This window comes from Scyliorhinus canicula, chromosome 5, assembly GCF_902713615.1.
Source record: "Scyliorhinus canicula chromosome 5, sScyCan1.1, whole genome shotgun sequence".
In the NCBI taxonomy this organism is placed as follows: Eukaryota; Metazoa; Chordata; class Chondrichthyes; order Carcharhiniformes; family Scyliorhinidae; genus Scyliorhinus; species Scyliorhinus canicula.
The window spans coordinates 229,330,733-229,354,135 of NC_052150.1; the positions used below are offsets into that span (position 1 = coordinate 229,330,733).

The 23,403-nt window shown below is 45.7% G+C and overlaps 1 protein-coding gene across 1 annotated transcript in view; it reads left to right on the plus strand.

Annotated features, from left to right (window-relative positions):
- Window positions 1-4,971: 4,971 nt before the first annotated feature.
- Window positions 4,972-23,403, plus strand: part of LOC119966654 (repressor of RNA polymerase III transcription MAF1 homolog) — a 65,296-nt gene continuing 46,864 nt past the window's right edge. The window contains 2 exon segments of the mRNA XM_038798710.1: window positions 4,972-5,372; window positions 20,373-20,515. Of these exon segments, the coding sequence (XP_038654638.1) occupies window positions 20,433-20,515 (83 nt within the window). The 5' untranslated portion in view covers window positions 4,972-5,372; window positions 20,373-20,432.

Consider the following 23,403-nt stretch of genomic DNA (forward strand, 5'->3'; position numbering starts at 1 on the left):
CTCCAATTTGTATTGAGGGAATGGCCAACTTCGGTGGCTACAGTGCTCCATCAGTTCATGGAGGCCACAGAAGTAGGCGTTGGACACAGGCCTTTCAAAGACACAGAGGGAAACTTTGTAAGAGGAGCAACTCGCCAGCAAGTAAATCAGGCTCCGACAAGTTGGGCAACAACTCGAAAGAATGAGAGCTGTCCAATGGAAATGTACAGTTGTCCAGCACAGCATGTAAATGGACACTTCAGTAAAACCTGCTCACTATACCAGCTACATATAATTAATGTATGAAGTGTAATGTTTAATGTTACCTGTAAGATAAAAATATCTCAATATTTTGTGAGGAAGGGGGATGTGGTGATATGCCTATGGGCTGTATCATCATTGGTGTGCGAAGTCCAACCAGCAGGTGGCGGTACAGACACACCATGCAGTCTCTAGACCAAGGTCATGTGGCCTGTGACTGTGATCTAAAGGGAGACACAGCCGGCCATCTTCCGAAGAAGATTGGGAGGGTAATGAGACATACATGTGAATCATCCGTGCTAGGTGCACGTTCCAGAGGAGTTGTTAGCAGACTCCATGATAATGTGTTCCGCACATGACACTCAATGAAGGATTCTGGTTTGGATAAGTCGAGGTGTTTGGTGAGTTCCTTCGAGAAGTGCAAAGGACCAAACACAACAGTGCACAGCTAGGGATTTGAAGCTGTCAACCATCTCCACCTCAGCCCCGTTGATGCTGATGGGAGTGTGTAGGACACTTTGCTTCCTGAAGTCAATGTCCAGCTTTTTAGTTTTGCAGATGATACAAAGATCTGTCGAGGGACAGGTAGTATTGAGGAAGCAAGGGGGCTGCAGGAGGACTTGGACAAGCTAGGAGAATGGGCAAAGGAGTGTCAGATGGAATACATTGTGGAAAAGTGTGAGATTATGCACTTTGGAAGGAGAAATGAAGGCATGGACTATTTTCTAAATGGGAAGATGGTTAGGAAATCAGAAGCACAAAGGAACTTGGGAGTCCTTGTTCACGATTCTCTTAAGGTTAAAAGCAGTTAGGAAGGCAAATGCAATATTAGCATTCATGTCGAGAGAGCTAGAATACAAGACCAGTGATTTACTTCTGGGGCTGTATAAGGCTTTGGTCAGACCCCATTTGGAGTATTGTGAGCAGTTTTAGGCCCTGTATCTAAGGAAGGATGTGCTGGCCTTGGAAAGGGTCCAGAGGAGGTTCACAAGAACGATCCCTGGAATGAAGAGCTTGTCGTATGAGGAACGGTTGAGGACTCTGGGTCTGTACTCGTTGGAGTTTAGAAGGATGAGGGGGGATCATATTGAAACTTACAGGATACTGCGAGGCCTGGATAGAGTGAATGTGGAGAGGATGTTTCCACTTGTCAGAAAAACTAGAACCAGAGGACACCATCTCAGACTAAAGGGACAATCCTTTAAAACAGAGATGAGGAGGAATTTCTTCAGCCAGAGGGTGGTGAATCTGTGGAACTCTTTGCTGCAGAAGGCTGTGGAGGCCAATTCACTGAATGTCTTTAAGACAGAGATAGATAGGTTCTTGATTAATAAGGGGATCAGGGATTATGGGGAGAAGGCAGGAGAATGGGGATGAGAAAAATACCAGGCATGATTGAATGGCGAAGCAGACTCGATGGGCCAGTGGCCTAATTCTGCTCCTATGTCAGATGGTCTTATGGTCTTATTAGGGTGGTTAAGAAGGCATATGGGATTGGCCAAGGCATGTAACATAAGAGCAGGGAGGTTATGATGGAGCCGTATAAAACACTGGTTAGGCCACAGCTAGAGTAGTGTGTGCAGTTCTGGTTGCCACACTGTAGGAAGTAATTGCACTAGAGAGGATGCGGAGGAGATTCACCAGAATGTTGCCTTGTAGCTGTATCTCAGCTACCATTTTTGTCCAAAGATGGGTAGATTGGTTACGGGGATAGGCAGCAGAGGCGTGGGCCTAGGTAGAGTGTAGAGTGCACTTTTGGAGGGTCTGTGCGGACTTGATAATCTGAACGGCCTCCTTTGGACTATAGGGTTTTGGATTCTCTGATTTGATAAGCCACACCTCAGGTAGCCTTCATTTGAGTAGAGGAGGAACTTCTTCACCCAAAGGGTTGTGAATCTGTGAAATTCCCTGCCCAGTGAAGCAGTTAAGGCTACCTCGTTAAATGTTTTTCAGGCAAAGGTAGATAGAATTTTGAACATTAAAGGAATTAAGGCTTACGGTGAGCGGGTGGGTAAGTGGAGCTTAAGTCCACAAAAAGATCAGATATTGGATGGGAGAGCAGGCTTGAGGGGCCAACTCCTCATTTGTATTTATTTGACCTGATTCATTCACCTGAGGAGGGAGCAGTGCTCCGAAATGTAGTGTTTGAAACAAACATGTTGGACTTTAACCTGGTGTTGTAAGACTTCTTAGTCCAACGGCAGCATCTGGGGAAGCACGGGAGCATAGTGGTTAGCATAAATGCTTCACAGCTCCAGGGTCCCAGGTTCGATTCCCGGCTGGGTCACTGTCTGTGCGGAGTCTGCACGTCCTCCCCGTGTGTGCGTGGGTTTCCTCCGGGTGCTCCGGTTTCCTCCCACAGTCCAAAGATGTGCGGGTTAGGTGGATTGGCCATGATAAATTGCCCGTAGTGTCCTAATAAAAAAGTAAGGTTAAGGGGGGGGGTTGTTGGGTTATGGGTATAGGATGGATACGTGGGTTTGAGTAGGGTGATCATTGCTCGGCACAACATCAAGACTGTGGGAGGAAACCGGAGCACCCGGAGGAAACCCACGCACACACAGGGAGGACGTGCAGACTCCGCACAGACAGTGACCCAGCCGGGAACCGAACCTGGGACCCTGGAGCTGTGAAGCATTTATGCTAACCACCATGCTACTGTACTGCCCTAAGTCATTAGTCATGGCCAATTGATTTGAGATCTACTTGGGTTTCTCCAGGCAGTTGTGAATCCTGCTGACTACACTTCTCCATCATTCCTGATTTTGATCTGCTATCTGCAGAATTAATTATGGATTTAAAATAAATACAAACCAAGAAGCAAACAAAACTGCTGCTGGGAATCTCAGTGCAAAGAACAAAACTCAGCAGATTAAGTAAAATGCAGAGTCTATATGTTTCGGAAATTATTGTTAATGCAATTGTCCAGGAATCTGAATAAAGGAACTCAGTAACTCGTGCTGTCAGTGTTTGGGCAAGATAGTTTTAACAGCGACTTATAGAAATACTGGAGTAATTTAATATTCATCACAGACGCTGCAGCTGTTCTCCACGCTGTGTGTAGAGTGTGGGGCAAGAGCCACCTGAGTAGCAACACTAAACTGCATGTGTGCCAAACCTGCATACTAGGCAATCTCCTCTACAGTAGTGAGACCTGGATAACGTGCTAAATGAGAGAAAAGGCTGACCTGTCTCCACCTTTGTCTCAGACGTATCCTTGACATCTCTTTAACAGGATAAGGTCTCCTGGAACATGCTAATTCCAGTAGCATACTGCGAGGTATGAAGATGGCAGACATTGAGACCAATAACTGTGCAGCAACTACTGGTGGTTGAGATCTCCAAAGTTTGAATGTTTGTGGAAGGAGGAGCAGCCATGTGGGCTGCTTTGCCCTGGATGGGGGGGGGGGGGGTGCAGGATGTAGTTTGTGATGGCGATGCCATTGAATGTCTAGGGGTGATGGTTAGATCCTCTCTTGAAGGAGATGGTCATTGCCTGGCACTTGTGCAGCTTAAATGTAACTTGTCAGCCCAAACCTGGATTTTGTCCAGGTGGTGGCAATTCTGTTGGAGAATGAAAATGTTTACACTAAAAGTTACTGGGAATGATGGAATGCAAGCATCAACAGGTTCTGAGCTAATGCTGCCACAATGGAAGCATTAATAGGTACTGGTAATGCCATTGGGGAAAGGACTAACTGATACTCCAACTGGGGCATTGGAGCAATAGTATAGTTAGCAGTACATGTTATGAAATTGTCAGAAGCTGGTACTGTGCAGTACGAGGAATAATGGAATGTAATACTGGGGATGACAGCAATAAAACAATATATGAAGTACAAGTGTTTATCAGTCCTTGTTCACTTATTCCTTTTGAAGTGTCAATGCTTCACAGCTCCAGGGTCCCAGGTTCGATTCCCGGCTGGGTCACTGTCTGTGCGGAGTCTGCACGTCCTCCCCGTGTGTGCGTGGGTTTCCTCCGGGTGCTCCGGTTTCCTCCCACAGTCCAAAGATGTGCGGGTTAGGTGGATTGGCCATGATAAATTGCCCGTAGTGTCCTAATAAAAAAGTAAGGTTAAGGGGGGGGGTTGTTGGGTTATGGGTATAGGATGGATACGTGGGTTTGAGTAGGGTGATCATTGCTCGGCACAACATCAAGGGCCGAAGGGCCTGTTCTGTGCTGTACTGGTCTATGTTCTATCTCCACATCGTATTTATTTTAGAATTCCCATAGTGCAGAAGGAGGAGCAGAAGATGGGGAGAACAAATAATCTGCACGCAGATTATCCAGAGCCGGGAATCGAACCCGGGACCCTGACGCTGTGAGGCAGCCGCGCTAACCACTGGGCCACCGCGATTGGCGACCAGCCAACTGAACTCACCCATCTCGGCACAATAGAATATGGATGACTGACAGCGCGGTGGACCAATCAACAGCGCAGTCACGCTGTCAATCAGAAGGAGGGTAGGGGCGAGATCACGGTCAGTAACCAATCGCCGCAAAGCGAGCTGGCGAGTCCCGCCCCCCGCGCGCGGCTAACGGACGCTGCGCGTGAGCCTATTCAATCCCCGCCTCCTCAACGGCCGTCCACCTCCTGACTGACGGCTGTCCTAACCAATGGAGGCCGAGTCCCGGCCCTCTTCGCCTTGATGGACGATAATTCTATCCAATTGGCAGCCGGGGTGAAGGCGAGCCTGATCGCCATTGGGCGGCCCCGTGGTGGGCGGGGCTTGGCGGTTGGTGCCCTGCCTTTATAAGGAGCGGGCGGTTGAGTGGTTGGGAGAGGCCGCTGGCTGCCGATCGGTGTTTGTTGTGAGGGAGGAAAGTGCAGGCCGAGCCCAGGCGGTATCCGCAGCAGCAGCGTTCGGTGATCGTGTGTGGAAGCTCCGGGCTGTGATGGTTCCCCAGGCCGCTCCCCGCTCCCGCCGCCCGGCATCTTCGTGTCGCTGCGCCCCGCACTCGCTCTGCTTCCACCCGCGGCATTTCACCCCCACCAGCGGCAGGACGGCGGGCACCGCCTTAACCAGTACCGACCGAGCTTCCCGGAGGCCCGCCTCCGCCTGAAGACAGCACCGAGAGAGAGCGAGAGAGAGGGAGGCCCGAACCCGCTACAGCGCATAGGCCCAGCCAGGTAAGCCCCCCCCCCCCCCCCGGGAGCCGGGACACGGCCCCCCCCCCCCCCCCCCGGGAGCCGGGACACGGCCCCCCCCCCCCCCCCCGGGAGCCGGGACACTGCCCCCCCCCCCCCCCCCCCCGGGAGCCGGGACACTCCTCCTCTCCCCCCCCCCCCCCCCCGGGAGCCGGGACACTCCTCCTCTCTTTCCCCCCCCCCCCCCCCCGGAGCTGGGACGCTGCCCCCCCCCCCCAGCTGGGACACTGCCCCCCCCCTCCTTGGGAGCCTGGACACTGAGACCCCCCCCCACCCTGTGTAGTGTTCAATTCTGGTTGCCACACTACCAGAAGGTGTGGAGGGCATTAGCTATGAGGAGCAGTTGAATAAACTGTTTGTTCTCACTGGAACGATGGAGGTTGAGGGGTGACCTGATAGAGGACTACAAAATTATAAGGGGCATAGACAGACTTTTTGCCAGGGTAGAGGGGTCAATTACTAGGAAGCATAGGTTTAAGGTGTGAGGGGCAAGGTTTAGAGGAGATGTAGAGGCAAGTTTTTTTAGAGGGTAGTGGGTGCCTGGAACTCGCTGCCGGAGGAGGTGGTGGAAGCCGGGACGATAGTGACATTTAAGGGTCATCTTGACAAATACATGAGTAGGATGGGAATGGAGGGATATGGACCCTTGAGTAGGATGGGAATGGAGGGATATGGACCCTTGAAGTGTAGAAGATTTTAGTTGAGACTGGCAGCATGGTTGGCACAGGCTTGGAGGGCTGAAGGGCCTGTTCCTGCACTGTTCTTTGTCAGGGACTGTCCACAGCAATGGGGGTGGTGGGGGGCAACATTATTATTTGTATTTTGCTTATTGTCTTGTGTACTGAGGTATGGTGAGTAAGTATTGTTCTCTGTACAGTCCGTGTACATGAAAAGACATAGGACCTACATAAATGTAACTGCATAGACACTGGCATTGGATGGGTGTACAGGAGTGTGGTACTAAATAGAATCATAGAATTTACAGTATAGAAGGAGGCCATTTGGCCCATCAAGTCTGCACCAGCTCTTGGATAGAGCACCCCACACCTCCCCACAACCCACCTAACCTTTTTTGGAGACTAAGGACAATTTATCAAGGCCAATCCATCTAACCTGCACATCTTTCGGAGCGCAGCTCCTTCCTCAGGTGAATGGCGAGGTATTCCTCACCTGAGGAAGGAGCTGTGCTCCGCTAGCTCGTGTTTGAATCAAACCTGTTGGACTTTAACCTGGTGTTGTAAGACTTCTTGCTGTGCTCACCCCAGTCCAACGCCAGCATCTCCACATCATGCACATCTTTGGACTGTGGGAGGAAATGGGAGCACCTGGAGGAAACCCATGCTGACATGGGGAGAACATGCAGCCACCGCACAGTGATCCAAGCTGTGAGTTGACCCTGGAGCTGTGAAGCAACTGTGCTAACCACTGTGCTGCCGCATGTGGGCTGGTTTAGCTCAGAGGGCTAGACAGCTGGTTTGTGATGCAGTACTTTCTTGGTTGTGATGTCGATGTGGGTGGACCAGGACCGATTGTTGGTGACACCTAAGAATTTTGATGCTGTCAACCATCTCTGCCTCAGCACTGTTGATGCAGATAGGAGTGTGTACGATACTATGCTTCCTAAACTCCATGACCAGCTCGCTCATTTAGTTGTCATCAGCGAACTTGTAGATGGCATTGGAGACTAATTTTGCCACAGGTGCATGTGTGTGTTTTCCCCTATTTAAACCATGGTTTCTGGTTGGGAATTTGTGAAGTCTGAAGGTGGTGGCCTACTTGTTTGGGTTGAGTACTTGAATGGTTAAGGAGAAGGATAACTTCTTGATGTTTGTGTAGCAGTGGTCTTGGATGTTGGTGCCACAGTAAACAATTTGAGGTTGGACTGTTGACGTCCCTGGCCATGATGAACAAGGCCTCCGGGGCTTCTGTTTCATTTCTATTTATACCGTGTACAATTTGTCCAAATGTCTTCAGTGGGATGTAGTCTAATGTGATAATGGCAGAAGTGAACTCCTGTGCAAAGTAATATGGGTAGATGTAAAAAGATGTGCTGTTTGAATATGGCTATTTGTATAAACTAAAATAATTAATACTGCATACATAAAACAGACAAAAAAACCTTCTCTTGGAGGTGATTAGAACATAGAACATAGTATAGCACAGAACAGGCCCTTCGGCCCTCGATGTTGTGCCGAGCAATGATCACCCTACTCAAACCCACGTATCCATCCTATACCCGTAACCCAACAACCCCCCCTTAACCTTGCTTTTTAGGACACTATGGGCAATTTAGCATGGCCAATCCACCTAACCCGCACATCTTTGGACTGTGGGAGGAAACCGGAGCACCCGGAGGAAACCCACGCACACACAGGGAGGACGTGCAGACTCCGCACAGACAGTGACCCAGCCGGGAACCGAACCTGGGACCCTGGAGCTGTGAAGCATTTATGCTAACCACCATGCTACTGTACTGCCCTAAGTCATTAGTCATGGCCAATTGATTTGAGATCTACTTGGGTTTCTCCAGGCAGTTGTGAATCCTGCTGACTACACTTCTCCATCATTCCTGATTTTGATCTGCTATCTGCAGAATTAATTATGGATTTAAAATAAATACAAACCAAGAAGCAAACAAAACTGCTGCTGGGAATCTCTCAGTGCAAAGAACAAAACTCAGCAGATTAAGTAAAATGCAGAGTCTATGTGTTTCGGAAATTATTGTTAATGCAATTGTCCAGGAATCTGAATAAAGGAACTCAGTAACTCGTGCTGTCAGTGTTTGGGCAAGATAGTTTTAACAGCGACTTATAGAAATACTGGAGTAATTTAATATTCATCACAGAAGCTGCAACTGTTCTCCACGCTGTGTGTAGAGTGTGGGGCAAGAGCCACCTGAGTAGCAACACTAAACTGCATGTGTGCCAAACCTGCATACTAGGCAATCTCCTCTACAGTAGTGAGACCTGGATAACGTGCTAAATGAGAGAAAAGGCTGACCTGTCTCCACCTTTGTCTCAGACGTATCCTTGACATCTCTTTAACAGGATAAGGTCTCCTGGAACATGCTAATTCCAGTAGCATACTGCGAGGTATGAAGATGGCAGACATTGAGACCAATAACTGTGCAGCAACTACTGGTGGTTGAGATCTCCAAAGTTTGAATGTTTGTGGAAGGAGGAGCAGCCATGTGGGCTGCTTTGCCCTGGATGGGGGGGGGGGGGGGTGTGCAGGATGTAGTTTGTGATGGCGATGCCATTGAATGTCTAGGGGTGATGGTTAGATCCTCTCTTGAAGGAGATGGTCATTGCCTGGCACTTGTGCAGCTTAAATGTAACTTGTCAGCCCAAACCTGGATTTTGTCCAGGTGGTGGCAATTCTGTTGGAGAATGAAAATGTTTACACTAAAAGTTACTGGGAATGATGGAATGCAAGCATCAACAGGTTCTGAGCTAATGCTGCCACAATGGAAGCATTAATAGGTACTGGTAATGCCATTGGGGAAAGGACTAACTGATACTCCAACTGGGGCATTGGAGCAATAGTATAGTTAGCAGTACATGTTATGAAATTGTCAGAAGCTGGTACTGTGCAGTACGAGGAATAATGGAATGTAATACTGGGGATGACAGCAATAAAACAATATATGAAGTACAAGTGTTTATCAGTCCTTGTTCACTTATTCCTTTTGAAGTGTCAATAGTTGCCAAAAACTGCTATGATTGGGACTAGAGTTTAGTTTAAAAGGTACATGGCAATCCTTGGTACTGTCAGTAAAATGTTATTGCTTGTACTCTATTTGACTGGCAGTCAGTATTGAGATACCCCTTTGCATTTCTGTTAAATCTGTTCACTGAACATTTAGAATTCAATTATCATTTTGTATACAAATAATTTTTGTACATTGCTGAAGCTTTGTCTACAGGACCTGGCGAGGGCAAACTACTCTCCAGGACCTGGTGAGGGCAAACCAATCGAACAGTTCTGTACTACAGAAGAAAAGAATGCTGATTGGTTAGCAAGTCCACTTTGGCCAAGGCATTGCGATGGAGAATACCAAGGGCAACTATAGGTTTCCTAAGCTCTTGGGTAATTTCAAAAAGGTGCTAGGCTTGGAAAAAATGAAATGAAAATCGCTTATTGTCACAAGTAGGCTTCAAATGAAGTTACTGTGTAAAGCCCCTCGTTGCCACATTCCAGCGCCTGTTTGGGGGAGGCTGGTACGGGAATTGAACCGTGCTGTTGGCCTGCCTTGGTCTGCTTTAAATGCCAGCTCTTAAGTCCTGTGCTAAACCAACCCAGAACATATAATCTTAGTGGCTGATTTAGCACAGTGAGCTAAACAGCTGGCTTGTAATGCAGAGCAAGGCCAGCAGCAAGGGTTCAAATCCTGTACCAGCCTCCCTGAAAAGGTGCCGGAATGTGGCGACTAGGGGCTTTACACAGTAACTTCATTGAAGCCTAATTCTGAAAATAAGTTATTATTATGTTTACATAGTTTGAGTATGGTCTGTACTCTGCCCATAAATGAACAACTGACAGACTACACTTTGATTCGATCAGCCAAAAGACCTGATGTTACTCAATAGTGTGATGTTGTTACTCAATAGTGTGGTAGGCAGAACATGTTTCTGTGGTTGGGCGACAACCTGTTGGTGGGAAGTACCATTTGTGTAGTCACTGCTTAGTAGCAATGTGAAATGGTTCATTTTTAAAAGTATTTTATTCAAACATCATGAAATCGTGTGTGTATATCTCTCTATATCCCAATTATTTATTGTTTTAACAAATTAACAGTAGTTGCCCCAACAATGCCAGCAGTGTCTGTTCCAATTCCTGTACTGGCCTCCCTGAACAGGTGCTGGAATGTGGCAACTAGGGGCTTTTCACTAACTTCATTTGAAGCCTACTTGTGACCAATAAGTGATTTATTAATGGGGATCATAAGAACTAGGAGTAGGCCATCTGGCCCCTCGAGCCTGCTCTGCCATTCAATGAGATCATGGCTGATCTTTTTTGAACTCGGCTCCACTTTCTGGCCCGAACACCATATCTTTTATCTTAAACATTTAATGAAGGAGCTTCAACTGCTTCACTGGGCAAGGAATTCCATAGATTCACAACCCTTTGGGTGAAGAAGTTCCTCCTAAACTCAGTCCTAAATCTACTTCCCCTTATTTTGAGGCTATGTCCCCTAGTTCTGCTGTCACCCGCCAGTGGAAACAACCTGCCTGCATCTATCCTATCTATTCCCTTCATAATTTTAAATGTTTCTATAAGATTCCCCCCCCCCCCCCCAATATCCTTCTAAATTCCAATGAGTACAGTCCCAGTCTACTCAACTTCTCCTCATAATCCAACCCCTTCAGCTCTGGGATTAACCTAGTGAATCTCCTCTGCACACCCTCCAGTGCCCGTACGTCCTTTCTCAAGTAAGGAGACCAAAACTGAACACACTACTCCAGGTGTGGCCTCACCAACACCTTATACAATTGCAACATAACCTCCCTAGTCTTGAACTCCATCCCTCTAGCAATGAAGGACAAAATTCTATTTGCCGCCTTAATCACCTGTAAACCAACTTTATGTGACTCGTGCATTAGCACACCCAGGTCTCTCTGCATAGCAGCATGCTTTAATATTTTATCATTTAGATAATCCCGTTTGCTGTTGTTCCTACCAAAATGGATAACCTCACATTTGTCAACAAGTGGATCGCACTTTGTGGCTTCACAGCACCAGGGTCCTAGGTTTGATTCCTTGCTCGGTCGCTTTGTGCAGAGTCTGCACGTTCTCCCATTATCTGCATCCCATTATTTCTCCCACTAGTCCCAAAAGATGTGCTGTTGGTGAATTGGCCATTCTGAGTTCTCCCTCTGTGTACCTGAACTGGTACTGGAATGTGGCGACTTGGGGCTTTTCACAGTAACTTCATTGCAGTGTTAATGTAAGCCTACTTGTGACAATAAAAGATATTCGGACTGTGGGAGGAAAGCAGAACACCTGGAGGAAACACTGGGAGAAAGTACAAACTCCACACAACCTGAGGCTGGGATTGAACCCGGGTCCATGGCATTAAGGCAGCAGTGCTAGCCACCGGGCACCCTAATAACTGACCACATCGTTCTACATTAAAAAATCCACCATTAACTCAAATTATTTTTCAATGTTAATTCAGGCTGCTGAAAGACAGCATGCATTCTCAAAGATTATTTACCTTCATGGAAAGAATGACCATACACCATCCAAAACGTTTCAATTCACCTATTGCTATGATATCTACTAAGGAAGCAGAGGGAAATATTTGGAGCAGAAAGCACTTTCCCACACTTGATATTCTATTAACAAGCTGCATTAAAAACTCCTTGGGGACACGAGATTCTACACGATCTTTGCAACATTTTGATTTTCTTTCAAGTTTATGAGCTCTTGGCCACAGAGCTTGCAAACACCCAAGGGACTGCCATCCTTGTGATAACTTGTGCAATATTAATCGTATTCCATTGGTTGCATACAGAGTTTAAAACTGACCTATATTTTGCCATAATGTGAGGTGGTGATTTCCTGTAAATCACCTGGGAAGATGTTTCCTGAAACTGAATAGTAGATCTTTTGGAATCTACCCCCTCCTCCAATGCCAAATCACAACCCTGTGGATGTTGGAAATCTAAAACGTAGAGAAGCAAATGCTGGAGATACAGAAATAAACTCTGAAAATGCTGGATAAACTCTGGTCTGGCAGCATCAGTAGAGAGAAATAGTTAATCTTTCGGATCTAAATGATCCTCCTGCAGGAGTCGCATGAGGTCCTGCTTTAATTACAGCACAGAAGGAGGCCTTTCAGCACACCAAGAATAATCACCCATTCTCCAGTCATATCGCCTAGTGGAAACCTCCTTTACCCTGTCAAAATTCTTCAGAATTTTTAACATCTCAATAAGATCATTTCTTAAGAACAAGCCCAACTTCTCCAATCTTTCCTTGTATCTAAAATTCCTCATTCCTGTTATCATTTCCTGAACACTGCTCCAAATGTGGTCTGATCAGACAGATAACAGTGACTGAATGGGCAGTTCTCGGGTTGGCAGACTGACTACAAGGATAAATGCTTCGGTCCCATCTACATTAATGATCTGGATGTGGGGACCAAATGTGCTGAGAGGCAAAACCAAGTAGGAAATGAGTTGAGGCTGCAAGAGGCTTCAAGGCGATTTGGACACACCAGCTCTTGGCCAATGTCGGGTATGTTGATGGGGATTTAAAATTGCCAGGCCCTATGACTGGAGAGGCAACCTTTCATGCTTACTTGGAGGGAAACTGCACGTGCAATAGCATCTGCACTGCTGGAGCAGTTTCCATGACTGGGAAAGTCATACGAGGGGGTGAAAGAACAGAATCCTCACATCTAGGTCGGCCACTATCTGGCACTGAAGCCCTCGTTGCCAAAGCAAACCATCGTAGTTAACTACAGTATTAGCCCAAACAGTGAAAATGATCAATTATGTGAAATCACACACTTTTTGTGCTTATTCACTATTTTGTGTGATGAAATATGAGTTGAATACAAGGCTTTCATTGGGACAAATGCAATGCCTGTGTGTCTGGGGAAAGGTCTTCTCTCATTTATAAGCTCCATAATGCCCAAAGAGTATTTCACTCTGCATGCATTTCCACACACCGTTTAAACTGTGATTATTCTTGGTGTGCTAAGCTTGTGTGTAATCTGCCATCTGAATGAGCTGACTGTAAAATCCAGGAACTGTTCTGATTGTCAAATATAAACTTCAAAGCTGGTCCTTTGGCAGGAAAAAGTGGCAGGTGGGTCAGTTGAGATGTTCAAGCTGGCAAAGGCAAATCCTGCTGGCAAAACCATACTCTGCCTTCCATCTCTCACACACCTTAAAACATTACAAGAGAACTTTGAATGCCAGTTCCCCATCATAAGGATGGAAGAACAAGAGGAATTTATGGAGCTCAGGATGGATCATACACAAACTTCTGGGCACATTTTGGTTCCTTGCAGAACAAGAACACCAATCTATTTCAGATTGAACCGTATCGGTACTCTGACTGTTTCTCACAGCCTACGTGTGAGTGGAGTGGAGTTTTGTGTTCTCCACATTGGTTTAGGTAAAAACAAAAAACGGGGGAGCCTGTCAGTGGAGCAAAGACCTGCGAGTTCTCCTGTCCGTTTCCCCTCTGATCAAGAGACACTTCAAACTAAGACAGGTCCAGGTGTCACATTAACATTACAAAAGATGCTGCTCACAGTATTTCCTACAGTTAGAAACTTTCACATTGAGAAATGTAGACTTACGGGTGCATCTTCAATAACAAATGTTTTTGACATGCCGTGATGAGCCTCGTCATTGTAAACTTCAACTAATGAAAATTATATTGGATGGTGGCTTGATGTTTTTGGGAGGTTTGATAGAAAAGGCTTTGTTTTGAGGTCAGTTGGGGAAGTGTGTCTCCGTGCTTTGTAGTATAAAGGTGTGTGCTGTGACACTTTGCTTTAATTCAACATTTCAAGTGTGTAGTCACTGGTGATGCATATGATATGAATCTCATTGCAGGCATGACCCAACAGCCAAAATCTCCACTTAGTGAGTAGCTTTCTTCGAAAGCATAGATTAAATGGATCTCTATTTGAACTGTGGCAATTTAGCTGTTCAAGGTGTGGGATATAACCATAAGGGAGTTAATTTAAGGATGTATCTCAATCCATCTGTCAAATGAAATGCGTAAAATATCTTGGTTGCAGTTGACACCAGACTGAACCTGGCAGTGTTGCAAACGGGATTGTTGTTGATTGGTTGTTTGACTAAAGGTTGTCTACTTTGGTGGAGATACAAAAGTTTTACACACATGATTGTGCCTTGCTTAAATGTCTGAATTCCAGCTTATTAAGGCTAAATGAAATTTAGTCATGTACTCCAACTGCCACACAAATCAGTACTGGTTCAGGAAGAGGAGCAGTATTTCGAGCACCTGAGCTCCGATCTCTAGGATGTGGAGAATAAATACCAGGAACAAGTTGTAAGATTTGTTTTGCCATACTATGCTCTCTCAGATGGGGAGCTCTAGCAGCTGATCCTACTTTAACAACATTATTGTGGATTAATGTACTACACCTGGGTCACTGGCAGACTATCCTGGGATTGCAAAGCTAGACTCTTGGGATGTTGGGGAAAGGCTTGAGTTATTGGTAATAGTTTGGGGAATCCAAAACCTCAATTTGACATACGTTTTCTTTTTTTTTGCTGGTAACAAGCACGAGTGAAACAGGCCCCTGTGGGTGTGTATTTTACAAAATCCGTTTTTGTTAAGCAACCTTGTCTGGGGCAAGTAGTTTGACCAGCCCGCATGCACAACAAGTCCAAGTCTGCCAAAGAAAAGTCTTAACATACTGGATGTTGACATCTTTCAACCTGACGTTTTTTAGAATTTCTAATTTGTATTGAAATTCCTTCTCGCTTAAAAACTCCTTATTCTAAATGTTGAGCACCTCCTTTGTTTAAACCAGGGGTGGGCAAACTTTTCCGTGCAAGGGCCACATTCAAAAATTCACAATTCACAAAGGGCCGCATAGTATATTAAGTAAAATAATTACTTCACCCGGTTATGATTCTGGGCGCCTCATATAGAACATAGAACAGTACAGCACAGAACAGGCCCTTCGGCCCTCGACGTTGTGCCGAGCAATGATCACCCTACTCAAGTCAATGTATCCACCCTATACCAGTAAGTAACCCAACAGCCCGCCTCCATTAACCTTAAAAAAAATTAAAAAAAAAAAAAAAAAAAATTTTTGAAAAAACATTTTTTTTTTTTTTTTTTAATGACTTGGCGGGCCGCAGAAATACCTTTGGCGGGCCGCATGCGGCCCGCGGGCCGTAGTTTGCCCACCCCTGGTTTAAACTGTCCCTTTGTTCACTCAGTGCCTGTCATAATATATACAGGGATATGATGGTGCACAGACAGGCAGTGATTGACACAGGATGACCAGTGAACGCACAGAACACAGCAGCCAATCACCAGACAGGACACAACCACAGTAAAGCCAGAGGGCATTAGTTTTCCTGCTCTCTTGGGATCCAGCCTCTGAGACAGTCAGAGCCCGTGAGCAGCAACTAGAACATAGACCATGTGGTAGTAAGATAGTCTGGTCAGGTTAGCCTCGGGTCTCCAGTCAAGTCAGCAGACTGTCAACCCACAGTTAAAGTATGTATGATGGTTAAGAGTTCAATAAAATCGAGTGACATTTCTTCAAGTGTTGGAAGCGTGTCTCTCTCTCCTGCAGTAAACACAGTCCTTGCAGACCCTGCTTACCCAACACATCAGTGCCTTTAATTCTGGTGTTCCTTTTGTTTTTGGACTCGGCAGATCCTTGTGTTTACCCAACTGTACTCGGCTGTTGAATCCTGACAATTTAATCTTAACCTAGAGCTGAGATTTTGCCAACTCTCTGTAATTTAGAATCCAGACAAAATTGGCATCAATAAAATCAACTTTTCACTTTTTTTTTATTGACTACTGGATGGTCTTTTAAAGTTGTGTATTTTAACCACTGTTGCTATGCACTTATTTATTTGGCAAGAATCACAGAACGATTACAGCACAGAAGGAGACCATTTGCACTGGTTGTCAGAACAGTTACTTATTCTCACTCTCTCTCTCTCTCACTCTCTCCTTTTCCCTCTACCCCTACTAACCTTTCTCTTCAGATGATTGTTCAATTCTACATTTGTTGCCTTACTCCAGTTGTGCCGAACGTTTTTGATGTTGAAAATCTGAATGCTCACATTTGGCAGCATCTGTGGACAGGGAAACAGTTAATATTCCATGTTGTGATCTTTTATCAAAGTTCTGATGCTCTCGTGCTGCCAGACCTTGGCAGACAGGAGTGCTCTCAGCATTTTCATAACATCCTATTGGGGGTTTGATAGGCCAATCTTCCTTGGACTCTGGTAGTGCCACAGAGGATTGGAAAATTGCGACCATTATACCTTCAGAGTAAAGAGAAATCCAGCAACCCCAGGTTAATCTGTTTAAACGTGTATGGGGAAGCATCTAGAATTGATAATATGGGGACAAAATAGTAATTTGGGAAAATAATGGGTTGCTTCAGGAAAGCTGGGAGGAATTTGTTTAAGGGAAAATTTGCTGAAGTTAATTGAGGTACTGTATTACCAATGAGGTTACTACTTTTGGTGTGCTGTATGTGGACTGCAAGGCACTTGATTGCAGTGGAACAGACTTGTGGACAAAATTGTAGGCTGTCTGTAAAAAGCACCATGGCAACATGGACATGAAATTGACTGAGTGACAGGGAACAGGAGTGGTTAATGTTTTTTTTAAGCTGCAGAGGTTTTGACTGAGTTCTCCAAGGGCCTCTTCTGGGTTTGCATTTGTATGCTAATGATCTAGACCTTGGTGTACAGGGACAATTTCAAAATTGACAGATGATCCAAAACCTGACATTGTCCACCGGAGGCTAGTGTAGAACAATGGAGGCTAGTGTAGAACAATGGGCAGACATGTGGAAGATGATGTTTAATGTCAAGAAATTAGGTGATTTATTTTGGTAGGAAGAACATGGGGGTACAGGAGCAGAGGGAGCTGGGTATGTGTGTATAATCATTGAGGGTGGAAGGACAGGTTGAGCTCTGTTAATAAAGCAGACATGGTGGAAGAGTTGAGAACCAGAGGATTGTAACTCCCTTATTCAAAAAAGGCAGGGAGATTAAAAAACGGTGACTATAGGCCACTTAGGGCAGCACAGTAGGACAGTGATTAGCACTGTTGCTTCACAGCGCCAGAGTTCCAGGTTTGATTCCTGGCTTGGGTCTCTGTTTGTATGGAGACGTTCACGTTCTCCCCGTGTCTGTGGGTGCTCCGGTTTCCATTCTGTGTACCTAAACAGGTGCCGTATGGCCCCTCGGGAACACAGTAACTTTGCCTACTTGTGACAATACTGAAGATTATTATTAAGAAAATTGGCAAAAGAAGCAAATGCGACATGAGAAACTTGTCACGCAGCATGTGGTTAGGTTCTGGAATGCAGTGCTTTGACTGATGGAGGCACGTTCTAGCAAGACATTAAGGGAAATTAGATTGTTATCTGAAAAGGAAGAATGTGCACAATATTAGGGAGTGGGACTAGGTAAATTGCTGCAATGGAAAGTCAGCGTAGACTCAATAGGGCAGATAGCTGCTGTTTGTACTGTAAATATTTTTATAAATTTTAAGTACCCATCACAGCAGTCTACATCCCACCCAGGCAGAAGTAAAGAAAGCACTTGATGAACTACATTCCACCATCGAAAACTAAGAAACAAATCACCCCAAAGCTCTGACAAATCGTGACTGGAGACTTCAACCAGGCCAACCTCCCGGAAGGTTCTACCCAAACTCCATCAACATATCTCCTGCTCCACCAGACGTGCAAACACCCTACACCACTGCTACAGAGCATCAAAGGTACCTACCGCTCCATTTCCCGACCACGCTTTGGCAAATCCGACCACAAGTCGGTATTCCTACTTCCAGCTTGAAAACAGCAAGAGCATGCTGAGCCAGTCAAGAAAACTGCGCACTGCTGGTCAGAGACATCTGTGGACATCCTCCGTGACTGTTTGGAGTCTGTGTGGACTGTTCCATATTAGAGCTGCAGAAGCTAACCTGAACGAGTACGCAACCACCATCACAAACTTCAGTAGTGTGTCGAGGACTGTACCAAAGAAGACAATACAGGTGTTCCCCAATCAGGAACCCTGGCTTAACCAAAAGGTTCACGCCCTGCTGAAGTCACAGATGGAGGCGTTCAAGTCTTGACTACCCTAACCTACATAAGAAATCCAGGTACGACATACGGAAAGCCATCAGGGATGCAAAAAGACTATACCACATCAAACTAGAGTCCCAGGCCAATGACACTAACTATGACAACCGTGGCAGGGCCTTGAGATCGCAGGCTACAAAATAAGGGCAGGCGGAATATCTGGGCCTTGCAGCATCATTACCTGATGATCTGAACAAGTTCTATGCTTTGAGCAGTCTGCCAATGCATCAGTGCCACCGCCCCAACAGCCTGGACACCCCCATACCCACTTGCAGCCTCTTGAGGTAGGAACTGCCTTCTTGAAAGTGAATCCGTGGAAAGCGACGGGCCCTGACGGAGTCCCTAGGCAAGCACTCGGTGCCTGCACAAACAGCTCACCTCCGCTCAGAGGTCCCTACCTGCTTCAAGAAGACCACCACAATGCCAGTACCAAAGAAGAACAAGGTAGCCTGCCTCTGCTATCATGAAATACTTCGAGTGGCTAGTCATGCGACTGATCAATGCCAGCTTCCCAGACAGTCTTGATCCACTGCAGTTTGCCTACCACTGCAACCAGTCCCTGCTCTACAATCAACACTGAACACCTTGACAACAAGGACACCTATGTAAGACTGCTGTTTATCGTTTTCTCGCTCCGCCTTCAACACCATTACCCTGAGGAGACTAATAACCAAACTCTGTAATCTTGGACTTGACCCCTCACTCTGCAGCTGGATCCTTTACTTCCTCCCCAATCTGTCAGGATAGGCAACAATATTTCCACAATAGTCCTCAACACGCAAGGATATACCAGCCTCCCCGAATAGGTGGCAGAATGTGGCAACTAAGGGCTTTTCACAGTAACTTCATTGAAGCCTACTTGTGACGATAAGTGATTTTTATGCTTTCATTTTCATGTGTGCTCAGTCCTCTTCTGTACTCCCTATACACAGCAAACTGGCGATGGTAGCTTAAGTTCCTGGGGGTCACCATCGCCAACAGTCTGTACTGGTCCGCTCGCATTGATGCAACAGTCAAGAAAGCCCAACAATGTCTCTACTTGCTATGGAAGCTAAACAAAATTTGGCATATCTGCATCAATTCTCTCAAAGTTTGACCGATGCACGAACAAGAGCATCCTATCCGGCTGCATCACAGCCTGGTATGACAGCTGCTCGGTCCAAGATCGCAAGAAGCTGCTGCAGACTGTGATGCCCAGTGATCTCTCAAGCTTGCCACCCCCACATCGATTCTTTATACACCTCCCATTGCCTCAGGAAGGCAGACAGGATTATCAGAGACTCCTCCCACCCAGGCATTGCCTTCTTCCAGACCCTTCCATCAGGTAGAAGATACAGAAGTCTAAAGACTCTCACATCCAGACATAGGAACAGCTACAAGAAACGACTCCCCCTCGGACTGATCTGTTCCCTGTAAGAACACTATTCTCGATGCCCTATGCAGCTCTTGCTCATGTATTTGCTTTGTTTGACCCCTTGTTCCGCAGCGTAACCAATGATGTAACACTTGTCAATGTACTCTGACAAGTGTACGTTCCCTTGACTGCAGAAAGTACTTTTCACTACTTCGGTACATGTGACAATAAATCAAATCAAATACCCAGTTCTCTCTTTTTTCAATGAAGGGAGCATTTGGTAGCCAATCTACCCACCCTGCTCATTTTTAGATTGTGGGGGTGACACATAGACACGGACAGGGGGCCAGTGGATTGTGGAGGTGAGACCCACCGGGACGGGGGGCCGGCGTTGAACCCAGGCCTCGGTGCTGTGAAGCAGCAGTGCTAACAACTGTGCTGCCCTCTTGTGCTGTAATAATCTGATTTTGACTGTCATATAATCACAATTGTGTTTCATGATGCCAATTATTTCCCATTTAAAATTAATTTAAACTTTCAAACTTCTGCAGTAGGATTTGGACTCTCAATTTGGATTATTATTGTGGAGCTTTGGATCGTGCAGTAACACTGGTGTCACACTTCCAGTCTTATTTAGCCCTGTGGTTCTGCAGAATTTTTCATTGGATTTTGAATTACTGTCATTAACCCACTAGCTCATCTGTACATGTGCCATTTTGTGAGATGTTAATTTGATGCCAAAATTTGCTAATCCTGTCTTTCTTCATTTTTCTGGTGGGTACAGCATCCAGTATCGGAGTCCCATTTCACAGACCCACGGGTGAAGTAAATAAAGTCTTCCAAGATGAAGCTGTTGGAAAACACCAGCTTCGAGGCAATCAACTCTCAGCTAACCATTGAGACTGGTGACTCTCACATTATAGGGCGGTGAGTTGTACTTTTATCACTTATCATCCGTTATGAAGTGAGCATTTAAACATAATACAGCTCTGTTCAAGGGCGGCCTGTGACGCGATGGTTAGCACTGGGACTGCAGCGATGAGGATCCGGGTTTGAATCCCGGTCCTGGGTCACTGTCTGTGTGGAGTTTGCATATTCTCCCCATGTCTGCGAGGGTTTCACTCCCACAATCCAAAGATGTGCAGGTTAGGTGGATTGGCCATGCTAAATTTCCCCTAATTGGGGGGGGGGGGGGCGGGCAAGAATAATTGGGTACCCAATTTATATTAATAAATTTTTATATAAAAATAAAACAAGGCACCTGTCAACGAGTGTGATGGAACACTCTGGCTGGATTAATGCAACTTTGACAACACCACCTCTTATCATTCAGGACAACTTGGCCTGCTCGATCATTATCATAGAATTTACAGTGCAGAAGGAGGCCATTCGGCCCATCGAGTCTGCACCGGCTCCTGGAAAGAGCACCCTACCCAAGGTCAACACCTCCCCCCTATTCCGCAACCCCACCCAACACTAAGGGCCATTTTGGACACTAAGTGCAATTGATCATGGCCAATCCACCTAACCACATCTTTGGACTGTGGGAGGAAACCCGCGCACACACGGAGAGGATGTGCAGACTCCGCACAGACAGTGACCCAAGCCGGAATCGAACCTGGGACCCTGGAGCAGTGAAGCAATTGTGCTATCCACAATGCTACCGTGCTGCCCTTCCACTATTGTTTTGTTTTATTTTTTAAATACGCACTTGTCCGCTAAGGAAAATTTCAATCTAATGGTTGTAATTATATTTGACCATTAGCCTAGAATTTGTAGCACATGCACATGATTGATGATGCAGAGACTTCAGGAAAATGTGACACGAGTAACTGCAGAAATTATTTGTACTATAATTTCTTGACTTAAAAGATAAATAGAGCATCAGTAGACCATTTGGCCCTTTGAGCCTGATTTGACATTCTGTAAGATTATGGTTTGAACTCGGGCACTTTTTTTAAAAATTAAAAACGTTTCTCCATTTCCCCCCTTTTCTTTCTCCCTGCAAAGAAGTTGCCCGCCCTGCACTGCATTTTTGATATTTTCTACATTCTGGCAAGATGCCCATGTTGGTTTGTTGGGCTTGGCATTACCAAGAATGAAAATAAGGTTGCTGATCATTGAAATATTTGACAATCTATTGTTTTTATTAAATTGTTAATTTAATGCTACTGTGCTCACCACAACCAGAATACAAAACACAAATAATCTGTTGGAAGGGAGGGTGCTACTGATCTACCGGTATGTAATGAATGTGGTGTTGCTGATCACATGGTCAATTTGCATTTTACTAACAGATTAATTAGGTTATAAATAGCACTGGTTACAGCCGGCGCAACCAAAAACTACCTAAATCAACTAACCAGACAGCAATGTTCCCGAACTCTAAATTTGAATCTGTGCTGCCATCGATATGACCTCTTGCTGGTCTGGGTGATCTACATTGCAATTGATTTGTGTTTCAGTCATTTGAACTTCTTCAGTTTGTCCACTTTGATCTCTGCATCATATCATAATACGGTAGGAGATTTTGCAGCAGATACATGAATGGTGGGATTGGAGAAAACAATAGTCAAATTGCATATAGTGAATTCTGAGCTACTAACTCTTGTAGCACTGGTATTCCAGAATGTTTCCCAAGCTGAAGAGTTTGTTGTTGACGTGATGCATGTGGAGAGGCTGTTTGCTCTTGTGGGAGAATCTAGATCTAGGGGCCAATGTTTAAAAATAAAGGGTTGCCCAATTTAAGGCAGAGATGAGGGGACATTTTGAGGATAGTGAGATTCTGGAACTCTGCATTCTTTCAAGGAATTTGAGGGAGAGTGTCTTTTAAGGCAAAGCTAGATGGATCCTTGATGAGCAAAAAGGGGGACGTCCAGTCTGCCAGCATTTGTAAACGAAAAGGACCAGTTCACATTTAATCTCTACTCGGAACATGAACCCCTGCATGTTAATGTTTCTGATATATACTGAATTGGGCCATTCACCATAGTCTTTATTAAGAAAACTGATTAGATTGCATTGTTGATGCAGTGCATTGCCTTGCTGTGCTGGCAAGTCAATGGGTGGCACAGTGTGCACAAAACATATATCTATTATGCATCAAGCCTTCTCTTGACACGGTGTAGTTACGAATCTCCCAATTTCAACAATCTGGAGGTGTTCCCATTGATCGGAAACTCAACTGGACCAGCCATATAACTGTTGTGCCTACAAAAGCAGGCCTGGAGCTGGGAATTCTGTGGAGAGTGGTTCACCAACTGTACTCCTACAAGGCACCTGTCAAGGAGTGTGATGGAACACTCTGGCTGGATGAATGCAACTCTAACCCCACCTCTTATTATCATTCAGGACAACTTAGCCTGCTGGATCATCATCCCTTCCACTACTGTTTTATTTTATTTTTAAAGTTAGAGTATCAAACACATTTATTTTCCCAATTAAGGGTCAATTTAGTGTAGCCAATCCACCTCCCCTGCACATCTTTGGGTTGTGAGGGTGAAACCGGTGCAAACTCCACACTGACAGTGGCCCTGGGCTGGGATCAAACTTGGTACCTCGGCACCATGAGGCAGCAGTGCTAACCACTGTGCTGCCCCTCCATCCCACTATTTTGGACATTTCATTCCCTCCACTGACACACACTGGTTAGTGTGTGCCATCTACAAGATGCACTTCAACAACCGACCAAGCTTCCTATGGCTGCACTGTCCAATCTCGTTGGTATCCCGGATGACAACGGCCAATGCATGGATAATGTCTGGTTTAGCACACTGGGCTAAAGAGCTGGCTTTTAAAGCAGACCAAGGCAGGCC